The 20,746-nt window shown below is 56.0% G+C and overlaps 1 protein-coding gene across 4 annotated transcripts; it reads left to right on the plus strand.

Annotated features, from left to right (window-relative positions):
* Positions 1–1,693: 1,693 nt before the first annotated feature.
* Positions 1,694–20,394, plus strand: PEA15 (proliferation and apoptosis adaptor protein 15). 4 transcript variants are annotated; one of them, XM_034425002.3, is made up of 4 exons: positions 1,694–1,914; positions 16,196–16,369; positions 17,179–17,334; positions 17,448–20,394. In XM_034425002.3, the coding sequence occupies exons 2-4, from the start codon at positions 16,198–16,200 to the stop codon at positions 17,510–17,512; spliced, it is 393 nt and encodes a 130-aa protein (XP_034280893.1). In that variant the 5' UTR covers positions 1,694–1,914; positions 16,196–16,197; the 3' UTR covers positions 17,513–20,394. The 4 variants fall into 4 exon arrangements, with proteins under 4 accessions (XP_034280893.1, XP_034280892.1, XP_087736835.1 ...); XM_034425001.3 differs by lacking the exon at positions 1,694–1,914 and adding an exon at positions 1,992–2,460; XM_087880709.1 differs by lacking the exon at positions 1,694–1,914 and adding an exon at positions 14,682–15,542.
* Positions 20,395–20,746: the final 352 nt, after the last annotated feature.

Below are 20,746 nucleotides of genomic sequence, written 5' to 3' on the forward strand. Positions count from 1 at the left end.
ACCTCCAAACAGCTGCCAACAATGGATAGACAATCATTTGTTTTATATTGCTTAGTGGAAATAGGGTGCAGCACTGGGGTAGGTGGGTGGGCTGGTCCAAGGAAAGGGGCCATGCCTGTCCCCCTGGAGGAACCCTCCCTTGCCCCACGAAGGGGTCACAGAGGACGGCAGGCGGAACTCCTCAGCAATTCTTTCGACGAATCTCACGCTCACATCAGTGCCACCAGTTTTTTCCTCCCCCCCCCCCCATCAAAAATGCATGAAAAGCATTGCCAGTCTATTAATATCAACTCTGGTAAAAAGCTTTTTATGCACGTGCGTTGTGGGTGATGGAGAGACATGGGCAGCAGAGGAACCCATCCATGGGGGAGGAGGGAAACCGACAGGGAAGGTTATGGGGAGGGGGCGCTCTGGCTAAACTTGCTCTGAACTGCCTTTGAGGTGGGGAGAACCTTCAGGGTGGGAGGGGGGCATAAAGGTGTAAAGGCAGGTGACAGAACTGGCAGTAGCTGCTCCAGACTTTGGGGCACAGGCACCTTGGAGTACCCACCGTAACTCTTCCCAAGGAAGTCACAAAAAGGGACGCGAGGACCACCACCTCCATCACTACTGGGCGGGGGGGCATTTTAAGGATGGGCGATGGTGGCGCAGTGGTGAGAATGCAGTACTGCCAACTGCCTGCAGTTTGGCAGTTGGAGTCTCACCGGCTCAAGGTTGACTCAGCTTTCCATCCTTCTGAGGTTGATAAAATGAGAAGCCAGATTGTTGGGGGCAAGAGGCTGACTCTGTAAACCGCTTAGAGAGGGCTGGAAAGCACCGTGAAGTGGCAAAGAGCTAAGTGCTATTGCCGTCTTCTAGTGCCCATCCTTACCTCATAGTTTGCTCCCCCTCCCCCTCCCTCTCCTGCGCTCAGCCACCCAAGCAATATCAATAACCACTAATTAATCTCCACAATTAAGTAATGAGTAACCATCCTATTGTGATCCAGATTTCTCCCTCCCCACACCCCCATGGCTACCAAACGGAAGGGATTGAACTCCAGTGCAAAAGGGGGCTTCCTCACGGTCTCTTCTTAACTGCCCCCTGGCCCTGCTGGCGGGCAGCCAGGAAGGCCTGGCACTTCCGGGCTTCTTCTTTCAGTCTCACTCAGAGGACGCTTCCTCTTCCATTCCTGGCACAGCAGAAAAGGGGCAGGAAGCGGCAGGAAGGGAGCAGCAGCCCTCCCCGACCCACAGCATCAGGACCCAGGAGTTTTCCCCACAGAGAAAAAGGACTTGGCCCTCCGGAGCTCCCCTCTGCCTGCACTTCTTTCCCCCTGAATGTCCCATAAGGAGTTTTAGGGACGGCCAAGGATTCTCTGCCCCATATTGGCCAAGCATCTTGGGTTGGAATTTATCACCACTGGTTGGGCTGCCTTGGCCAGCTCTGAGAGGAGAACCACTGGCGTCTCCACACCAGGGAGGGTCCAGACTCCGTGGTCTCCAACAGTTGGCTGCCACTTCTGCCAGAGGGGGCTTCAGCTCAGGGCCAGCCAGGCGGTCAAGGCACAGGAGCTTCCGTCATGGCCCCTGGGCTGCTGCCGTTGGCCCTCGGCTTTGGCTTCTTAAGCCCAGGCAGGGTGGGTCCTCCTGGCCTCGCTGACGCCCGGCTCAGCTTCTGGACTCCAGGGGAGCCACGGGCAGAGGGGCAGGAAGGGGCTTTCATCCAGGCGGCTGCAGCAGAGACTGCTGGGAAGCAGGGAGGAGGCAGCCTCAGAGACACTCTTCGGACACGGGGGGCGGCCGAGAGTCTCTTCCCCCAGCCCCGTCCGTCCCCAAGGATGAGAAGTCAAGCGGAGCGGCAGGCTGAGAATCGGAGCATCGCGGGAGCACTTCCGATCTTTCGGGGCCGTCCTTGGGCACTGCCACCCAAGAGGTACCCCGGTTTCTCAACCTGGACTAGCGAGACCGTGGAGCGAGGACCACCACGCGTGGTAGGAGGGGCACAGAGAGGGGAAAGTGGCGGAGAAGAGCAGCCAAATTCCTTCCCGTCCCTCGGCCGCCCGCTCTCCTTTCTTTTGCCTCCTCCTCCTCCTCCTCCCCGGGCGTCACGTGCGAACGCGCTCTCTCTTTCCCGCTCCCTCGCTCGCTCTCGGCTTCCTGCTCTCTCGGAGGCGATCCGGAGCCAGGCACTCGGCACAAAAAGCCGCCAGCTTCTCCCCCTCTAGCTCAGCCTCTCCCGCTGACATCACTCGGCGGGGAGGAGGAGGAGGAGGAGGAGGAAGGGTGGGGTGAGCGGGAGAAGAGCCTGGGAGAGAGCCGAAGCCGCCTGCCCGCCCTCCGCCTGGGCAGCCGCGACGCCCAGCTCGAGGGTCGCCCGTCCCGTCCCAGCAGGCGAAGCCAGGACGCCCTTCGTCCGCTAGGCCGGCAGCGCCGGAGGTGCCTGTGTCCTTCTGCCTTTCCATCCGTCGCTCTGCCGCGGGTAAGTCCGGAGGCCCCCCAGCTCAAGGCCGCCAGCCGGTAACAGCGCGCGCCTCTTCCCGGACTCCGGGGAAGGGGAAAGGGGTGGGTCGGTAGGCTCCGGCCGGCGGCAACGGAGCCGGCTGCGGGCGCTCTGCACATGGGCAGAGGCGGTGGCGGCGCCTCAAGGCAGAGCAGCTGGGCCGGAGCGCCCATCCCGGCCCAGGAGCCGCCGGGCGCGGCCGGAGACCCCTGGCCGACCAGCCTCCTCCTCCTCCTCGTGACCGTGACTCAAACGCGGAGCCCGCGTGAATCACTGTCGCCGCTTCCTCTTTGGCCCCTCGCCCGCCCAGCCCAGCCCAGCCCAGCCCAGCCCGCGCTGGCTTCTCCTGGCCGCCGTGTCGGCTCGCCTGCTGCCTTTCGGACTCAGCCGGTCCGGCAGAGCCAGCCGGAGGAAAGGGGGCGCGGCCACCTGCACGCTGCCCGGCGGCCTCCCTTGGCTCCGCGCCCCCGGGGGAGCAGCCGCTCGCCCGGCCCGCGGTCCCCGCCGCTCCGCCTGGCCGTCCCTTTGCCCGCCGCGCCTTTCGTTGACCTGCCCGCCCGCGCTTCCTGGCCGCCTTCCTGGCAGCGCCCCGCCTGGCCCGGGGCTCGGGCTGCGGGAGCCGCCCAGGGCGCCCTGACTCCGGAACAAGGACGTCGGAGAAGGGCCCTGCCCCGGGAGAAGCGCGAGAAGGCGGGCCTGGCCTCCTTCCCGCGGGGTGCGGACCTAAAGGGCGGGCGCCGCGCTCCCCCCAACTCCCCCACCGGCCGCGGCCGGGTTTCTTTCACATCGTCCCCACTTGTAGGGAAGCGGCCACTCAGGGGCACCGGCTGAGCCGCCGCCTCGGTGGGGAAGGGGGAGGAGGATGTGCCGGAGCCGCCTGGAGAAGCGGGTGGGAACCAGGCGCCCTCCGTTCCCGCCGAGAAGCAGCGGAGAGAGGGTGAATCCGCGGGGAGGAGGAGACTGAGAAGCGGCCCAGGCCAGCGTTCTTTCCCCAAGACTGGGAGAGCCACTGCCTGGGTGCCTTTCAGGGTCTGTCCCGGGGAGGCGGTGGGGGAGGAACCAGGGATGGATGAAGAGGTCCCTGGACCTTCCTTGGCTTCAAATTAAGCAGCCCAGGGAGGGCAGCAGAGAAGTCAGTTTGCCCACCAGGGCGCCCCAAACAGGCTGGCGGTCCAGGCTGGGGGTGGAGTCTCAGCAGCCCTTCCTCCTCCCTCCCACTATTTGCAGGATTCTCTCCCCACCCGAGCAAATTCCTCCTAGAGCCCCTTCTCATTCTGTAAAGGAGGAAGCTGGCTTGACTGGCAGAATGTGCTGGATCTGGTCCTTGCCCCTGGTTTGCCTGGGTTGGGCTGGAGGCAGGTGCTCCATGGGGTCCCCCTGAGGCCCCGTCCTCTCCTGGAAACTGAAATTGGGAAACGGGGGCCTGGACTTTGCCCCTCTTTTGTTCTTAGACACTTTTACACTTTGCTTTCCTCGCTTCAGTTCACTTCCATGCCTCTTAATGGGTAACTGATGGGCTCTTCCAGCTGCTCTGGTGGGGCCTGGGGAGGGGTCTTCTGCCTATACTCTCCTATTCTCTCCTGAAATCCCCCTTAGTGTCATCTTCCGCCCGGTCCCTTCAGCCTTCGCAGGGCTGGCCTTTCAAGGGTTGCACTGAACTCCCTAAAGAGTGATCAGGATTTGGTTTCTCCAACTGGGCCCTTTGGACCCTCATTCTGGGTCTGACCCGGAATGAGCCAGTCCTTTCTGGCTTCTGGTGGACTTGGTGGCTGCTCTTCTCTCTCCCTCTCTCTCTCTCTCTGAGGTCAGCGGGACATTTCTGCTCAGCTCCAGCACTTGGAGATGTCCTCGCTAGTCCGGTCTCCAGAGCATCTTCTGAGAAAAGCTAGAGGTGGAGGAGGCAGAAAAAGAGGGACAGTGGCCAGAGGTCACCCACAAGGCTTTGTGGCCCCTCGGCAGGGATTTGAACTCTAGTCTTCCTCAGCCTCCCCTCCACCCCACCCATTATGCCTTAGGAGCTCCTCCTGGGTGACCTATTTGCTAAGTGCTGTGCCAATTCTCTGAAAGGGCAGAGCTGCATCATGGCAGATGGAGCTGATTCTGCCCTCTCTCCCAGGACCGCTGAATGCCAGGGGTGGACCTGACACGTCCGTTTCTGTGCCCGACTTAAAAGGTCAGCGGAGAACATTTCAACCCGAGTTCTGCAAGGAATGGAGCAGGGCAGGGAGAGGGGTCAGTTGACTTCCCCGATGCTGCAGGCACGGCTGGAACTCTTCTTAGAGGCCAACAGGCAAACACGGCTGCAGCTTGCAACCCTCTTCTGATCTGTGGTCTCTCTGCTCCGATGCCCATGTAGCATTTCTCTCCCAGAGCTTCACGTCTTCCCACGAAAGGCTTGCATGGCTGGGTCCAATCGGTGAGGCTCATGAGCAAGAAAGCCTTTCGCCTCGGGGGGCTTTCAGGGTAGAACCAAAGACAGGGAGGCAATGTCCATCCCCTCTGGCACAGCCGAAAGCCATGCCAAAGAGGAAAGGGAGGGAGCCCGAGGGCTGGTGGGCTGGCAGCTCCAGGAAGAAGGGAATGAGTTGCATCTTTCATCCCAGGCTCTGCTTCCAAGGTGGACTCTCTCTGGCCCCTCACAAGTGGCTCCTGGGGAAGCGGGGAAGGTTGGGGCCAATGAAAGGGCTCCCCTGAGGCAGCCAGACACACTCGCCCTCCCCACCTGCCAGGCCGAGGGTGGAAAACAGGTTAGCCGTTCTCCCCGTGGTGCCCTGAATTGCATCTGTCTCTGGGTGTCAGCCTGGATCAGCCCGTCCCTCCTCATTGTCTCAGGATTTGGGCGCCGGGGAATTGAACAAAAAGGCCATTGTTGAGGCATGGCATGACTCCCGCTTGTGCTTCGCCTCGCCTTTGTTTCCTCTGCGTCCTTCGATATTCCTCCCCACCAGCACCCCCCCACCGGACATTCCATTCCATTTCCGGGGGTGGGGGAGGGAGCTGCATCTTTTGGTGGGGCTCTTGCCGAACATGTGAGGAACAGCTGCACTTTCTTTAAAACCAGGAACATAAAACAAAACAATAGGAAAGGACCGGTGAGCAGGGATGGTGGGGAAAGGAAAGGCAAGTCAAATCAGCTCTGAGGCTGTCTGGTGGGGGTGGGGGTGGGGGAAGCAAGCCTGATGCAATCCCCTCCCTGCAGAGAAAGCTGAACTGGCCAGTCGGCCCAGGAGGCTGGAGCTGCAGACTGAGGCATTCCACATCTGCTGGGGAGGCATTCAGGGTGGGGGGGGAGGGGGAAGGAGGAGGAGGAGGGACTGTCTTTTCTGTTGGGGAAGCAGGGCATCCCTAAGACCCAGCCCCCCAGTTGGCCTCAGCAGGTGAGCCCCCCCTCTTTTTGGTCATGGCTGGCTGGCATTTCCAGAACTTGGAGAACTAAAAAGTTGCTTTATTCCAAATTGGGTCAGAGCCCTTCGTGCTCCTAGTGGACATTTTCTGTCTGTGGAAATGAGGAATCCCATCCAGGAGGGATCTTCCCAGAGCATTGGGAGAGGCCCTCTCCAAGCTTGAGGAGCAAGAGGTCTGGTCCTTTGGCTCCTATTTTGAAAGGAAGAGGAACAGAAGTAGGGAGAAGAACACCCTGCCATCATCTGCTAGAACTTCGCACCTTCATGAGGCCTCCAAAACTTTCCTCCTTCCTAGTTCGCATGTTCGTGCATTGGTCAATCGGCTCTGGCATTGGACATCCTTGGTCAAGCCATTGATTAATTTTTGAGGGTGCAGCAAAACCTTCATTCTTTCCTTGCAACAGGGCTGCTGTTTGCAGCGATCCTAGGAAAGCTGCCCTTCGCTCAGCTGATCTTTCTGGAAAAATAGTCAATATTTGGAAATATTTGGCACTCCAACTCCAGACCTTGGCAATTCCCTCCTCTCTGTCAAAGAGAGGCCACAGTTTGAAGAAGCAGCCGGAAGGGAGATGGTTGAGGTTAAAGGGCAGCTTTTTTAACAGCCATATTGTGTCACAAATTAAATTACTGTTTCACAGGAAAGGATCAAGGGTGTCAGCCTGCCTATAAGTGAGAGAGGAATCTCTGCTCCAAGCATGCTGGCGAAGCACGGAGGGCTTCGGAGAGAACATTCATTTTCAGCATAGGGGATTGGTTCCACTTCTGCCAATGCGCCTTTGAAAGTTTCTATTGTGAAATGTGAGTTCACAGGTGGCATGGCAACGGGAAGAGGGCAAAAAGCTTGGCGGTCTGCGTATAGCGTTCAATTAGTTTTTCTGAGTTGTTTTCCTCCGGAAACACACAGTCACAGTTCGCCTTGGATATTAAAGGGATAAATCAAATTTGAAAGAAACAATCAAGATCAACGGTTTTCCCCCCCTCCTAAAGTCCAATCTCTGCCTTTCAAACACCCCCAAAGGGTTTTAGAAACACGATATGGCTAGATATTTTTCTGGGGAGCCAATATCTGATCCTTGGCCAATCGTCCCCAGAAGAGAGGAGTCAAGGCAGAGGGAAAAGGCTCCTCGGCCCTCCAAGGATGGGGCCTCTTGGCACCAAAGAGCCTTGGCAGCATAGGTATTAACCAGCCCTGCTCCCAACCCAATGGGAGAAATCTCTCCTGCACAATAGGAATCACGACCACGCCTGGACCAGGCTCAGATTGCACCTTCAGCAACACTGGGTGCTTCATCCGGAGAGCAAACCCTTGCTGGGTGAAGACCTTGCCGCCCGAGAGGACCTCAAGGGCTTTGGATTTAATTGGAAAGGGAATAGGTTTAAGGGAGAGAGAGAGAGAAAGGGAGGGGGTCAGGGAGAGTTGGAAAGGCATATCTTGCTTAGCAGTTGCCATGGCAATTTCTCTTGCTCCTGAAAACTCAAGCTGGATAGCTTTCATTCACTCCCCCCACCCCAACACTCTGCTCCCCTCCCCGTTCGCTCCACCAAGTTACAGGCACTCCTAATCACTGGGCACGCTCTGTCCCTTCTGTTCCCCTGGGGGCTGCCAGTTTTCATCCTTGGCTCAAAGCCGCTCTTCTGAGCCACCAGAGAAGGGCCGGGAGGCCAAGAGGTGGGTGCAGATGCCCCTGTGCCTGGGTGCAAGGCGGGGAGCTGCCCTGCCTCAGCCCCAGAGCAGGGCGCTGAAACACCATCGTCCTCTGGTCCCTGGTCTCCCCCTTAGAGCCACCTGTATCTGACTCTCATTTCATTGCAGCCTCTTCTGTTACCTTCTGCATTCACAAAGCTTTCGTCGCAAAGCTTGTCATTCTTCTCCCCTCCCCCCCCCCGCCCCCCAGCTGAGACTCCTGTTCTTCTTTTGCCACTGACTGGCTGCACGGTTCTCCTTGCTCACAGTCCTCCCTTTTCAACACGGGCTTTAATCTTCAGCTCCACGGTGGCCCTTAGCTGCACCTTTTACACTCCCGCAACCCTCAACTTTTCTGAGGATCACATGGCCAGCAGCTGAGGAGCCAGAGGGCCATTTATGGGTGGGAAATCTCCCTGCCCCACCTTTTCCCACAAACAGTTCAGAGTCCGATGACAGAGACATCATCAAGCTAGAAAGAGGCCAACCCATTAAGAGATGGTCTTCCACTCCTAAAATTTGCCCTCCCTGCTTGGCTCGCAGCTTTGGCTCCCTCTGAGCCTGCAGAGATGAGCAGGCCTTCTACAAGATGGCTCTGCCAGGTTTCCTTGGGTTCCTCAGTCAAGGTTGAGGGCAACGTTCTGGTCCAAAGCAGCCGATGCTCCTGCCCCAGGAGACCAGTAGTGGGTTGCTGCTGATTCGGCCTGGTTCAGGCAAGCCAGTAGTGATGATGTGACATCAGCGAACCGGTTCTCTATGACTGTGAGCTGGGCCCTCCTGCCCTCCCCCACGTTATGCCTACCTTCGCAATCGCGCGCAAAGCATGTGCGTGAAGAGAACCGGTGGTAACACTGGTTGGAGCCCACCACTGCAGGAGACCCCCGACACAGGGTCCGGGGCGAGGGTCCATTTCTCACAGCAGCATCTCATCCCAAATCTTCTGGCTTTGCTCACAGAGGCGTGTTTGGTGGTATCAGGGCTGCTGTTAACCCCATCACTATTGGGGAGCTTCAGTACTGCACCCCATTACCCTCCCTCTCCTGGGACAGAGTTTTGCCTTCTGTTTATTTGCCTGTGGCATCCACAGAAAATGAAATCCATGCTCCAGCTGAAAGTTTCCAAGTCACTGAGAGGCCATTTTCAACTCTTGGCCACTGTAGTGAGTTTGAGGCTGGGGCAGTGCCGGAGGGAGGACTTTGCATTCTCTCCCAGCTGAGAAACAGACCCCTCTCCCCAGCTCTTCCAGCCCAGCTTTATTTTTTCCTCCAGGTCTGTGAGAAAATATTCTTGGCAAGGCCCACGGAGGAATAATGCCTCTCATCACAGCTCTATTTTCTCCCCACAGTTCCTTCCTTCCTCTCCCTCCCTCCCCCCTTTTGCAGGCCGCCACCCAGCTGCCTAGAGAAGGACTGATTTTTATGAATGAACCACTCATGCATATGGATGAGCCACTTTGCATAGGAGCCATGAATGGAGACAAAGGAAATTGCTCGCAACCCCCTTCCGGTAGCTGGGCTTGCTGATTTTGTTAGGAGGGCTTGCTGTGTCTCTGGCCTGCTCCGGTGTAAGGAAAAACTGCCTAGTTTGCTTGACTTGGAACGGCCTTTCCACATCGGCAGGACACACTTTTCTTCCTCCCTTCAGTTCCCATAATGCACAGACAGGAAGGCCAAAGGCAGCAGCTGACTTAAATGGTGCTGCAACCATGCACAGCCCCAAGGTCGGGCATCCACCTTGGCACACAAGCCCTTGGCACGAACCCTGCCAGGCATAGAATAGTGCAAGATGGGTGTGCCAGAGGTGACAGCCAAAGCCCATGGCCCGGAAAGCTACCACATCCCCTGCATGGAGAGGCCCTCCCAGAGTCCGGTGGGGTGTGACTCTCCACTGTGCAAAGGGCTGCCCTCCCCTCCCCTCCATGGCTGCATTGTCACCAAGACAACCCCATCTTTGCGCAAGTCCCACTTTAGCTTTTATTATTGTTTTTCTAATGATGTGGCTTAATCAGTTGGTTTATCTTGGCAGAAAGTTCTTCCCCCATTATTTCTGGTACAGCCTGTGTATCCTCTTGGGGGCTCTGTGGCCATCACACCAGCGAGGAGACTGAGAGAACAGCAAGGCAAGGATCCTTAATCCTGTCAGATCTTCAGGGATCTTGCTCTGCTCTGCATTACAATGGAGCTGTCTTGGGTCAGCAAGCTAGGAAGCCGGTTCCCACCCTTTTTGTAAGGCAATGAGGTCCACTCTAGGGCCTGATGAAAAGGCAAATTAACTCCACATTTTTTGGAGTGCCCTGGAGCCATGCGTCTTAATTAATATCCGCTGTGAGTCATCCCAGGGAGCCTTAACTAAGCGTCCCAATTCCAGTTTGCACATTTGTTCTGGGTGCAAAAAGAATCTCTTCTATCTGAAATATCTCTGGATTTCCAATCCATCCGTCCCCCACTGGAAGCTTTTTGGCAAGGATTAAAGCCTTTTTGAACCAACTCCTTCAGGGGATCATTCCTGGAGTGAAGCCCAGGATCAGTAAAAAGTCTTTCCTTTCGGTGTTTTCTTAATTTTCCTTAAGCGTCTGCGACTACTGAGAAACCTACCCCATTTTCCGATACAATTGAAGGAAGGCTGTTTATGTTAAATTGTGTGGTTATATCATTGGAGCGCCTGTGTTTTCCTTTTCCACCAAGGTCTGGCTATGGACCCACCCAACTCCACAGCTGTCAGCAGCTGGAAATGAAGGATTTTCTGCAAATCCAGACCAGATTAGGAAACGCTAACATGGCTGGATCCCAGCGCTCAGTTCCTCTTCCGATTTGCACTCCCAAGAGCAGTTCTCTGGCACAGGATTTGGTGTCTGGCTATGCCATGCGCTGGGCTCTCTGTTCCTTTGGGTCCTTCCATTAATTCATGACTTCCCAATGACCAAGACTTGCTTTGGATTCAGCTGGGGAAAAAACAAGCTTAGAAGAAGGAAAAACAGGGAACAGAAAAATCCCTCCAAATGCAACCTCGCAGAAATGCAAAGGGACCCTGCTTTTCTCCTTGATGCCTCCTTAATTCTGCATTTCCTAAGCTGGCTTTGTGTGGAAGAGCAGAATAACAGAGTTGGAAGGAACCTTGGAGGGTCTTCTAGTCAAGCAGGAGACCCTATGACATTTTACAAAAAATGGTTGTCCAATCTCTTCTTGAAGACTTCCGTGATGTGGCCGTGATGAAGCCGATCTGCAGGTTAATTGTTCTGTCAGGAAATTTCTCCTTCTAGGTTGGTTCTTTTCCTGATTAGTTTCCCTCCGTTGCTTCTTGTCCCACCTTCAGGTGCTTTGGGGAATAGGTTGACCCCCTCTTCTTTGTGGCAGCCCCTCAAATATTGGAACGCTGCTATAATGTCACTCCTAGTGATGGCCAGGCGTGTCATGTACGCAACTGGCTTAGCCTTTGGGATGACTCAGCTCAGACTGGCTTGTTGCAATAATAGGGTTTAAGCCCACAAAGTGGGGCTCCCCACTGTTGAAAAGGAGTTTGCAGAACCTGTCAATGCCCGCAGCATTGGTTTGGTTTTCACAGCAGGGGTTTATTTATTTCACTTATTAAATCAATTTATATAGCCGCCCATCTCACAATCAAGTGACTCTGGGCGGCATTCAACAGAGCTAAAAACTGTGAATAAATTTCCCCCTCTATTTTCTCATAAAAGCCATCTCTCTAGAAACCACAAGTTAGGAAAGAAATGGATTAAGGAAGCACGACTGGAAGGTTCCCTCTGAGTAAACTTGAGATTGTTTTGCAGATGCAGTTCTCTATTTTATGAGCCGACAGCTGTCTGGGGGCTTTGGCACTTCCAGAATAGAGTTTGATTACTATTGGTTTTTTATTGCTTTTAATCATGTTTTGCACTTTTGTGGAGGTTGCAGTACGGGAGAAGACAGCCTAAAGTTAGATGTAATGAATTAACAAAGCAAAAGACAAAAGACCTTAGAGGCAGGAGTGAAAGGACTATCTCATGCTTGAAAAATAAGAAGGAATAAAGTTGGCTTTTTTCCAGTCCTGTCAGATAGTCCATAGCCTGGCTCTCTTGCCTATATTTAATAATTTAATATCATCATCATCATCATCCATATTTAATAATTGAGCAAAGCTAAGTTTCTCCTGGCTAATGTAAGAAATAGCCAAATGCCTGTGTGGCTTTTTCTGTTTTTAAGAGATTTTTTTCCTCTTTCTGAGGCCTCCCCGAGTTGAAGGGCAGCCATGTTGTGACAGCAGCTACTCTTCTGTTTCTAGTCTGAGAAGTGTCCTTTTTTTATTTTAATTCCAGTTTTTCTCTGCACTGCGTGCCTGTTTGAGAAAGAAATTGGGGAGCAAAGCCAGATAAAGCTTTTGTGGCTGGAGATTAGCCTTCCCTCAGGATCCATCCATCCATCTTGGAGCCAGCTTTGAATAGAAGGCTGCTCTGAAAAACAGCTTTCTTCCTCAAAGGCTTTCCCTCGTAATTTTTAGCCCGAGATGCCCTCAGCTGAGGGTAATTGCTCCAGAAATGTTCATTTCAATCCAGTGCAAAGTGAGGGCACTGGCTGAAGAAATCCATCAGCCCTGAGTGTTCCTCATCCTTCTCAAAATGGCTTCCCTCCTGCCATGGGAGGGCAAGTGGCCGGCAAGCTGTCGGTTGGGATAAAGAAGCCACCAAACAAAGCATTTTAGTCTGGCAATGTCTGCCTTTTGGGGGGTTCCTGAGGACCCTCTAGATATTTCCCTACAAATAAAGGGAAGTGAAAGATATGTCCTCTGAGGCAAGACCGTTTCAGAGGGAAAATGTATCTGTAAACGGCAATTGTTAACTACAGACGTCCTGGATTCGCCCCTCAGAGGCTGTGGGATCTTTTCCACAAGCGCCTTCTTGGACAAAATGGGACGGTGGTCTTTTGCTTCCTTGAGAAATTGACCTTTTGAATAAACCTTTTTGTGACTAAATGCAGCCCAACTTTGCAAAGAAACAGAAAACCAAACTTTAAGCTCCAGGACTTCCCTGAAAGAAAACCTTTCTTTTTGTAAAGCAGGAGGACAAATAAATCCTATTTTTCCCCTGATTAAAGGAAAGTGGCAGGGTCCCTCGGCATCCCCAGAGCCAAGAAAGAAATCTGCTCCTTCCCTCTTTTAAAGGCTTTTCCAGCCCCTTTCAGCCATATCTAGCCCTTCCTGCTCTTCCATTCAGCCTACATGTGGCTAAAGCCTGGCCGCTTTTTTGCTCTTCAATTCTTGAAAGGCCCTTGGCCCTGTTTTGCAGGCCTCCGTGTCCACGTGCTTTGCATAACTTAAGTTGGGAACAAAGCAGCCCTTGGCCTGCAGAGTTACAAGAGATCAGTCACAGCACAAAAGGAAAAAGGAGAAGGGAGGGAAGAAGAAAACAGAAGGAAGCAGGGCTTTGGGTCTTAAAGGGACAGGCCGGGCTTTGCAAGGAGCAGGGAGGGAGAGCCGCTTTGGCGGCCATCTCTACAGCCCCTTGCTCCCTCCCCAATGGCAGCTTGCCCCTGACATCCCTTGGCAGGACATGCCAAGAAGTCACAACTGGCCTAAGGCTGCCCAGAGTCGAGGGAGGATTTGCACCCAAGCCTTTCCAGAGGCAATGCGCCTTAGTGGCTAGGGATGATGGGAAGTGTGGCCCAACCCCTCTGCGTGACGGCCAGACTGTGGAAAAGCTGCCCTAGGTCGCCCACCTCCCTGTGTTGCTGATGGGACTCAAAAGCCCCCTCCCCGGCAAAAAGCAACTGTCCTAGATGGAGCATTTCAAAAGTAGGCCCATCTGGCGCATCTCCTTCCAAGCAGGTCGAGGCCACCCATCCTCCTGCATCCCTGACCCGCTCAGACTAGCTGGCTTAATCCAGATTGATGGCTGGCACAGGGGAAGCAGCTGGTGCAAGAGCTGTCGTGCTTTGCAATGGGTGGTGGATGCCCACTGGACCCATGGCTCTGCCACTGGCCTTGAGCTGCCCATCCCATCTACCAAGCGCCTGGCCCCAAGTGCCCACACCCTCCCTCCGCTGGGTTGGCCGAGGTTTTCCTGGGCTTCGGGAGCCTGGGAAAGGCTCAGCAGGTCCCATGCCAGCTTGTTGGCTCGCAGCCTCCTCTGCCAGGCCCTGGGTTTCTGCCACCTGGCAGGCCTGAGGAAGGGGTGGGGGGAGGCCAGGGAAGGCCGTTTGTGGCCCTGAATGGACAAGAAAAGAGGGGAAGCACCCAACGAGCCTTCCCCCCCACAATTCATTCTAGGGAAGGCAAGACGGCCATCTGGAAAGGGGACTGCCTTTTGCCAGCAGTGCAGGAATTTCCTCTTCCTGGGGAAGTCAGGAGGTTGGAGCCGCAAACAGCCCCTTTGTCCCTGCTGGGCGGCTCCACACTTCCCTACGGCAGCAACAGCTGGACTGGCCAGAGGGAAGGGAGGCAGCAGCAGACCAAACCCTGGCTTGGCTCGCTTCTGGGGAAAATCAGCCCCAATTGAGGCTGAATTTGTGACCTCTTCCGGAGCCTCTGTGAGCTTCCCCACTCCCTAGGCATGAACTGGACGGGAGGGGGTACCTGAAGAAATTCAGGGGCATCAGAATTACAGAGAAGAAACAGGGCAATTTCACTTGTGGGGGGAAATAGCAATTCGCAAATGTGGCAGAGAATGCAAAGCCTTTTGGGGGAGGGGGAAAACTTTAGGAGTAGAGATGCTGCAGCGGCAGAAATGCGTGTTTTGAGGGGGGCTGTGAGATAATAAGCAGCTGTGACCAAGACGTGGGAGTAATTGCACAGGAGCAGATTAATTAATGGGGATTCTGGGTGGGTTGGAGATCAAGAGAGTTTGTCGACTGGTGGGCAAAGAAATGAAGGGGGTGGCCCTCCCAGCCCGTGGCCATTGCACTTCATTTGAGGGGTTTCTGGCTCCCTGGGGACCACTCTGGCCTGGGCCTGATTGTAGCCGCCCCATCTGTCGGGAAGAACAGCAGGACGATGGGTGCCCGGGTGCTTCTGCTGCAAAAGGCACAGGAAAGCCATCTGTGGCACGCCTGGCAATACTGTGGTGGCATTTACATTGGCACACGTAGCCTTTATTTCCTTCCTGGGCAGGAACAGGAGTGTCGTAAAGGGTGGGTGGGAGTGCTCGTGCAATTGCTCTGGTGCCCGCAGGGTTTCTGGGCACAATACCTTGGGGCGTACCTACAGATCCAGCGTTCTACCAATTCAAGGTTCTCTTCCCTCGCTGAGCATCCCAAAGCAAGCCTTTCTTTTAACAAATTCATTTTTCAAATGAAGAGGTGGGCTGGGTGGAAGGAGAGCTCTTAACTTTGTCTGGAAAGTCAACTTTTTTATTTGCTATTTATCTCTGCAAAATAAATCACTGGATTTTGAGGCGGAATTAACGGAGCTGCAAGGCGCAAGCACGGAGCCAGCAAGCACGGAGTCGGACCCTGTTTGTCAGGGAAATAAAGAGGGGAAGGATGTGCTTGGCTCCCTTGGTTGTTTTTGAGGAAAATAAGCTCCTTTGTGCCTCCAGAATCTCTGCTCACATCTGAGGAATCTATGTGGGAAAGGAATTTGGGTGCCCCCCAGGGAAAGGCCCTTGCTGGTGAAGGGGGGGAGGGAAATCAGTCTCACAGGCTGCCTTTCTGCCAAGCCCCCAAAGGAAAAGAGGCTGCTCTTGGCAGGGAGGGGTGGAAGCCCCCTCCCACACCAGTAAGCAAGTAACGTGCTGAGCCTTGATCGGGTCCTTGGAAAGCAATGATCCAACTCAGGAGCATCTGCCAAGCAAGTGGGTGAGCTTGGAAGAACATGTAGACTTCAGCTTCTGATGCAGAGTTCCAAAGACAGAGCGTGGCCAGGGTCTTAAGGATGTGGCAGCCCCCTTGCCAGATGGTACCTACTGGGGATAGTGTCAGTCCTTCCTGGGAAGCTGACAAAACCTGCCCCCGGGGGCAGTTGTGCCGCCTTCCTCTTGCAAAAAACAGGCAAGTTCTCGTGACCCACATCTGACCCAGCCCATCACTCCCACCCCCCTGACCAAGGCCAGATGGCCGTGGTCAGGGATTCTGGAGCGCCCTGGAAAGCTGGGGGTTGCCTCTGTCTGGGCATTATTTCCTGTGGTCTTCCTTTCCAAATGAAAACGCTCTAATCCCCATCGCTAAGCCGCTGGGCAGAGCGGGAATCAGGCTTCTGCCGGGATGCAGAAATCTGTTTGGGAGGGAGGGAGGGAGCAGAGAGACCCACCCTGGCCATCAGTTGGCACACTCTTCTGAGGGGTGGGGGACCCTTCCACAGAGCCACTTGCCATCTGTCTTGAACTGCCCAGGCAGCCTGCTAGGTGCTCCAGCTGCAGTCAGGTAGGAGAGGAGCTGGGGAGGGGGTGGGGCAGAAGCCCCCTGGGCCCAGCAAATGAGCAGCTAAGGGCCATTTACCAAGCCCAAAGAGCCCAGCCAAGGCGTTGGGAGGTTGAAGTGGCCACAGCCGATGCCCAGCCTGGCAAAGCAGCGCCCACGTCTTTGATGACGGGTGAGGCGTTCACGGAAAGACCTGTGCCTGGAGTGGGTTGTTGTCCCAATGCCCGCAATCCGCCAGCCTGGTGGGAGCCCTCCTTCGGCCTAACTCCCCTCCTCCCCTGCAGAGATGGCGGAGTACAGCAGCCTGCTGGAGGAGCTGGCTGAGAACATCACCAACGAAGACCTGGACCAGCTGAAGTCGGCCTGCAAGGAGGACATCCCCAGCGAGAGGCATGAAGAAATCGCCACCGGCAAGGACTGGTTCGGCTTTCTGGAGAAGCACAACAAACTGGACAAAGGTGGGAAAGGAGCTGGGGGGGGGAGCAGGGAAGATTTGGAGCCTCCTTCGCCATGCGCTGTGTGGCAAGCTGGGGGCCTGCATGGGAGCTGGGGGGCTGCGGGTGGGAACTGAAGTGGAGAAACCACTTATCAGACACAACCGAGGGACAGAGCATCCGGATGAGGACAAGACGCTCATTGAAAGCCTGCCCCCTCCCAAAGTCTTTGCTGGTGCCCCAATAATGCCAGGCAGCCCCCGAGAGTGCCAGTGAGTGATTTAAATGCAGCCGCTGGGTGAGGCGCTTGGGGAAATTGGCAGAGGGGAACCAGGTTGCCCGTTGAGCCCCCAAAGTAGCCCCAGGCACTAGAAGGCTAAGAAGTGAGCCAGCTGGGCTCTCTGCCCTCTGCCCAGTCCCTGTCTGCCCACCGGGAGGGGAGAGGAAGGGGCAGATGGTGCCAAGTGATGTCATTTGTTTTTGAAGAGAAGCAAAAGCTGTTTTCTCGGCTTGGCTCCCTCCTCTCCTGGATGCCTTCGCAAGAGTTTGCACATCGCCCACCCGCTCACTCTCCCCTGCCTCTGCACCAGCGGTGTGGCCACCCACGCGCCAGCGCCACATGCAGCCTCACACCGCCATGCAACACCCACTCAACCCACCCAAGTCATCTGACTTGCCGGTAGATGCACCACCTGGAAACGGCTGCAGCAGCCACAGCCACGCAGGCAGCCTGTTGCTCGCTATTGCCCAGGCCGGACACACCCAGTCTCTGTGCCTCCCCCACCCGGTCCCCCCCCGCCCCTGCCCTGATTGCGCCCGTCTCCTCTGTGCAGACAACCTCTCTTACATCGAGCACATCTTCGAGATCTCCCGCCGGCCGGACCTGCTGACCAGGGTGGTGGAGTACCGCACACAAGTGCTGAAGATCTCGGAGGAGGACGAGGTGGACACCAAACTGACCCGCATCCCCAGTGCCAAAAAGTACAAAGGTCAGAAAGCCCCCCCCCCGGAGGGCCAGATCTCTCTGGAGGGAGGTTTGGGGGGGAATTCCTTTTCCCCCCAGCCCCTGGCTCTTCTGACTGCTGCCCCCCTCTCTCCACAGACATCATTCGACAGCCCTCGGAGGAAGAGATCATCAAACTGGCCCCCCCACCCAAAAAGGCCTGAACCCAGTCTGTGTGTGTGTGTGTGTGTGTGTGTGTGTGTGTGCGCGCACGCGTGGAGGGGCCCAGCTCTAAGGATCACTGCCACCCCCCCTCCACTGCCCTGGCTCAGACACTTTGCGGCTCCCCCATTGCTCCCCTCTGCTTACGCCCTTCTCTGCCTTCTCCCAGCCGGGTGGGGAAAGGGAGATGGGGGGGTCCACTCCTCCCCCTCCCCATGTTTCTCACCTTGGTTGCTGGCTGATAAATGTTTTAGGAGGCTGCTGAGGCTGTTTGAGGAGGGGGGCTGGAAGGGCTGCCCCCACTGCTGCTGCTGCTCCCCCACTGCATCCCGCTGGGCAAGAGATGACCCACAGGTGGATCAGGGGCCAATTTTGCAAGGAATGAGGAAGTGGGAGAGAGAGAGAGAAGTAGTTGAAAGGAGGGAGGGAGGGGAGAGAGCAAGTAGGTGGCCCTGGGATCCTGCCAGAGGAATGCCCAACAATTGCCACCCTCCTTGAGCACCCTCCCCCCGCCCTCTGCCCCATGAGCCTGCAAGAGGTGGGAGGCAAGGGGGCAGGAGGAGCAGAAGGGGGGAGCGGGTTGCCACCATCCCTTGCCAGGGACCTTGGGATTTTCTGCAGCTGCCCTAGAGACTCTCTGCTCTCCCCACCACCCTTTGCCCAGTTCCCCCTAGTAGTCAGTGATGGCTGCAGCTGCTTAGCAGGGCTTGGACCTAGAGAGGCGGAGGGTTGTGGAGCCCCCTGGTAACCCAGGCACAGAGCCCTCCTTTTCTGGGGGAGGGCAGGGGAAGGGTGTGGGCTCAGGCAGCTCTTCCGGGGTCCACTGGGCTGCAGAAGAATGGCGGGGAAGCGAAGGACCAAGTGATCAGGAGATGGACCAGGAAGAGAGGTCAGATGGGGGCGTCAGCTCCTTCCCAGCTGGACCAGAGCCCCCCAGAGCAGAGCAGGACCAGGAGCACCAGAGCACCCACCGCCACAGACCCTGCCCTGCCCCCCTGCCTGTCCACAAGGTGCCTTCCCTGGGTTTCCCACCCCGGTGGCCTCTCCAGGCATTTCCATGGGTGCCTCCTTTTCTACTCCCTTCCTGCGCCTCGGGGGGGGGGGGCAGAGGGTGAGGGTCAGTTGCCCATTTGCCCACGCTTGCACCCACGGCTGAAGCCAGGTGGCTGGTGCTCATTGAGGCCCTGCCTTGCCCTATATATGGGGTGTTGGGGGAAGGAGCAGCCCCCTCCCAGACCCGTCCTACCCAAGTTCCTGCCCCCCTTGAAACCAGCCCTCACCCACTGGGTGCTGGAGCCACTAATTCCACTCCCCACAGGGTGCAGAAGGGAGCCTGGCCGACTTCCTTCCTGCCCCAGACTGACCTCCAGCAGTTGGTTTGGGTTGGGGGTCAGGACCACAGGGCCCCGCTGCCACCGCATAGGGCTTGCAAATGTGGGTGCCCGCCAGTGGCTCTTGCAGCTGCCTCTGCTCAGGAAAAGACCAAGCAGCTCGGCCTCACCAGGGCACCTTCCTCGCCTGGCCTCCTGGCAGCCATTGAGGATGAAACCAGAGGCAGGGTGGAGGCTGTGGGGTGCCAGAAGCAGGCCGGGGCCTCTGGTTCATCCGGCATAGGAGAGCTCCCAGCGCCTGGCCTGGCCTGCGCGGAACTCCAGGGGTCTTCAGGAAACGGCCAAGTCACTTCTCTGGCGCTGGAATGCGAAGTGTTTCTGTTGAATATACTTTTGTTTAGCCCTGCCATCCTGCGCTCGAGCCCCTTCAAGTGGCATAACCTTTCCCGACACTCGTGTTGTGCTCGTTGTGTGCATAGAAACAGCTGGGCTAGAACTGTGTTTTTAACATGGTGTCCCCTCAAAGCCACCCCCGTGTCTCCCGCTGGCCCTTCCCCCTTCTGTCCGTCACGTGCAGCCCAGGTGCTGGCCTTACGGGCCGGGCGCTCTGGCTCCGTGGGGTGCCAGGGTCACGTGCAGCACCACAATTCTTGGAAAGAGTTGGCAGAAAGAACAGGGGCCCTTCCGAGATGGGGGAAGAGGACTGAATTCTCGGGCTCCCCGCCGTCTGCTTTTACGCATTTTGGGTCAGGCGAGCGTCTGCAAGAGACAAAAGATGCAGGAAGCTCTGGCAGAGCAGCCCCCCCCCCAAGGCCCCTGAACCCCCCATGGCTCCAGGCCAAGCCTCCCCACCGAGGCCTCTGCCCCACCTGAGAGGCAGCCATGGTGCCCAGGAGCAGGCTCCGCCTGCAAAGTCAGCACTGCTCCTGCCACCCAGGACCAACACGGAGGGCTCCTCTTTGCCTGAACTGGCCTTAAATTAGCATGTTTCTCTTCCAGTGTTTACAGCTGAACAGTTGGTGCTGATCTCACTGCAAATTAGCACCAAGTAAAAATAGTATTGGGGGGGCGGGGGGGGCAGGCGTGAGGGGAGGTGTAGAATTCAGAGCGAGCGAATGTCTCAAAATGAAATGAAGCACAAAGCAGCTGAAAAACAACTTGCTTAAAGCGGCCCTGCTCTTCTGGGCTGGGTGGCCCCTGCAGAGGCTTTCCAAGGGGCCCTTGTCCTGACAGAGGGCTCTGGGAGACTAGAGGGGGGGCAGAGCGGATGGGCCCTCCTCTGGGGCGACAGGGTAGCTTCATGATGCCCCCGGCAGCGGAGATGGGGGGTCTCCCAGGACCCTGCAGCTCCAAGGAGCGACAGAAGGCACAAATCCTGTCCCTTGCGGCCAGCGCCCCCCCCTTTCCTCCCAATGTCCCTGACTCTGATGCTCAGACCGTGCTAACTGTGTGTACATATATATTATAAATATATGTATATTAAATATAATATGGAGTGCTCAGTGTAACTTATTTTGTCAAGTGGACCAAAAATAAAAACAAAAACAAAGGAATTGTAACAGAATAGTTGTTTCTAACTTCAAAAAAACCCACATTTGTCTCGGATTGCAGAATTAAATAAGAAAGAAACCAAATACGCCGTTCTGGTACATCACAGATGGAAGATTGGGTCACTCGGATCCAAACAAGCTATGAAGATGGGAGCTGCAAGGGCCTACCGGTCAGGTCTGTCGAGCTGCACATTAGAGCCCACGTTCACACACGGGGCAATGCGGGCACCCTGGCGGGACTGACGCCACCTTAAGCTGCTTTGCCAAATCCCAGCCAGTATTTCTTGCTGCTAAAATTAACCAGAGACCCAGCTGTAATACATCTGGCTGTGATCCAACTGACAGCCTTTAGGAC

The sequence above is a fragment of the Pantherophis guttatus genome, chromosome 18 (genome assembly GCF_059756535.1).
Source record: "Pantherophis guttatus breed Tessera chromosome 18, ASM5975653v1, whole genome shotgun sequence".
In the NCBI taxonomy this organism is placed as follows: Eukaryota; Metazoa; Chordata; class Lepidosauria; order Squamata; family Colubridae; genus Pantherophis; species Pantherophis guttatus.

Bases quoted from the DNA above. Each gene is read 5' to 3' on its own strand.
- PEA15 (XM_034425002.3), top strand. From the start codon at position 16,198: ATGGCGGAGTACAGCAGCCTGCTGGAGGAGCTGGCTGAGAACATCACC. The intron at 16,370-17,178 runs GTGGGAAAGGAG...TCCTCTGTGCAG, and splicing joins GCACAACAAACTGGACAAAG to ACAACCTCTCTTACATCGAG. The intron at 17,335-17,447 runs GTCAGAAAGCCC...CTCTCTCCACAG, and splicing joins CAGTGCCAAAAAGTACAAAG to ACATCATTCGACAGCCCTCG.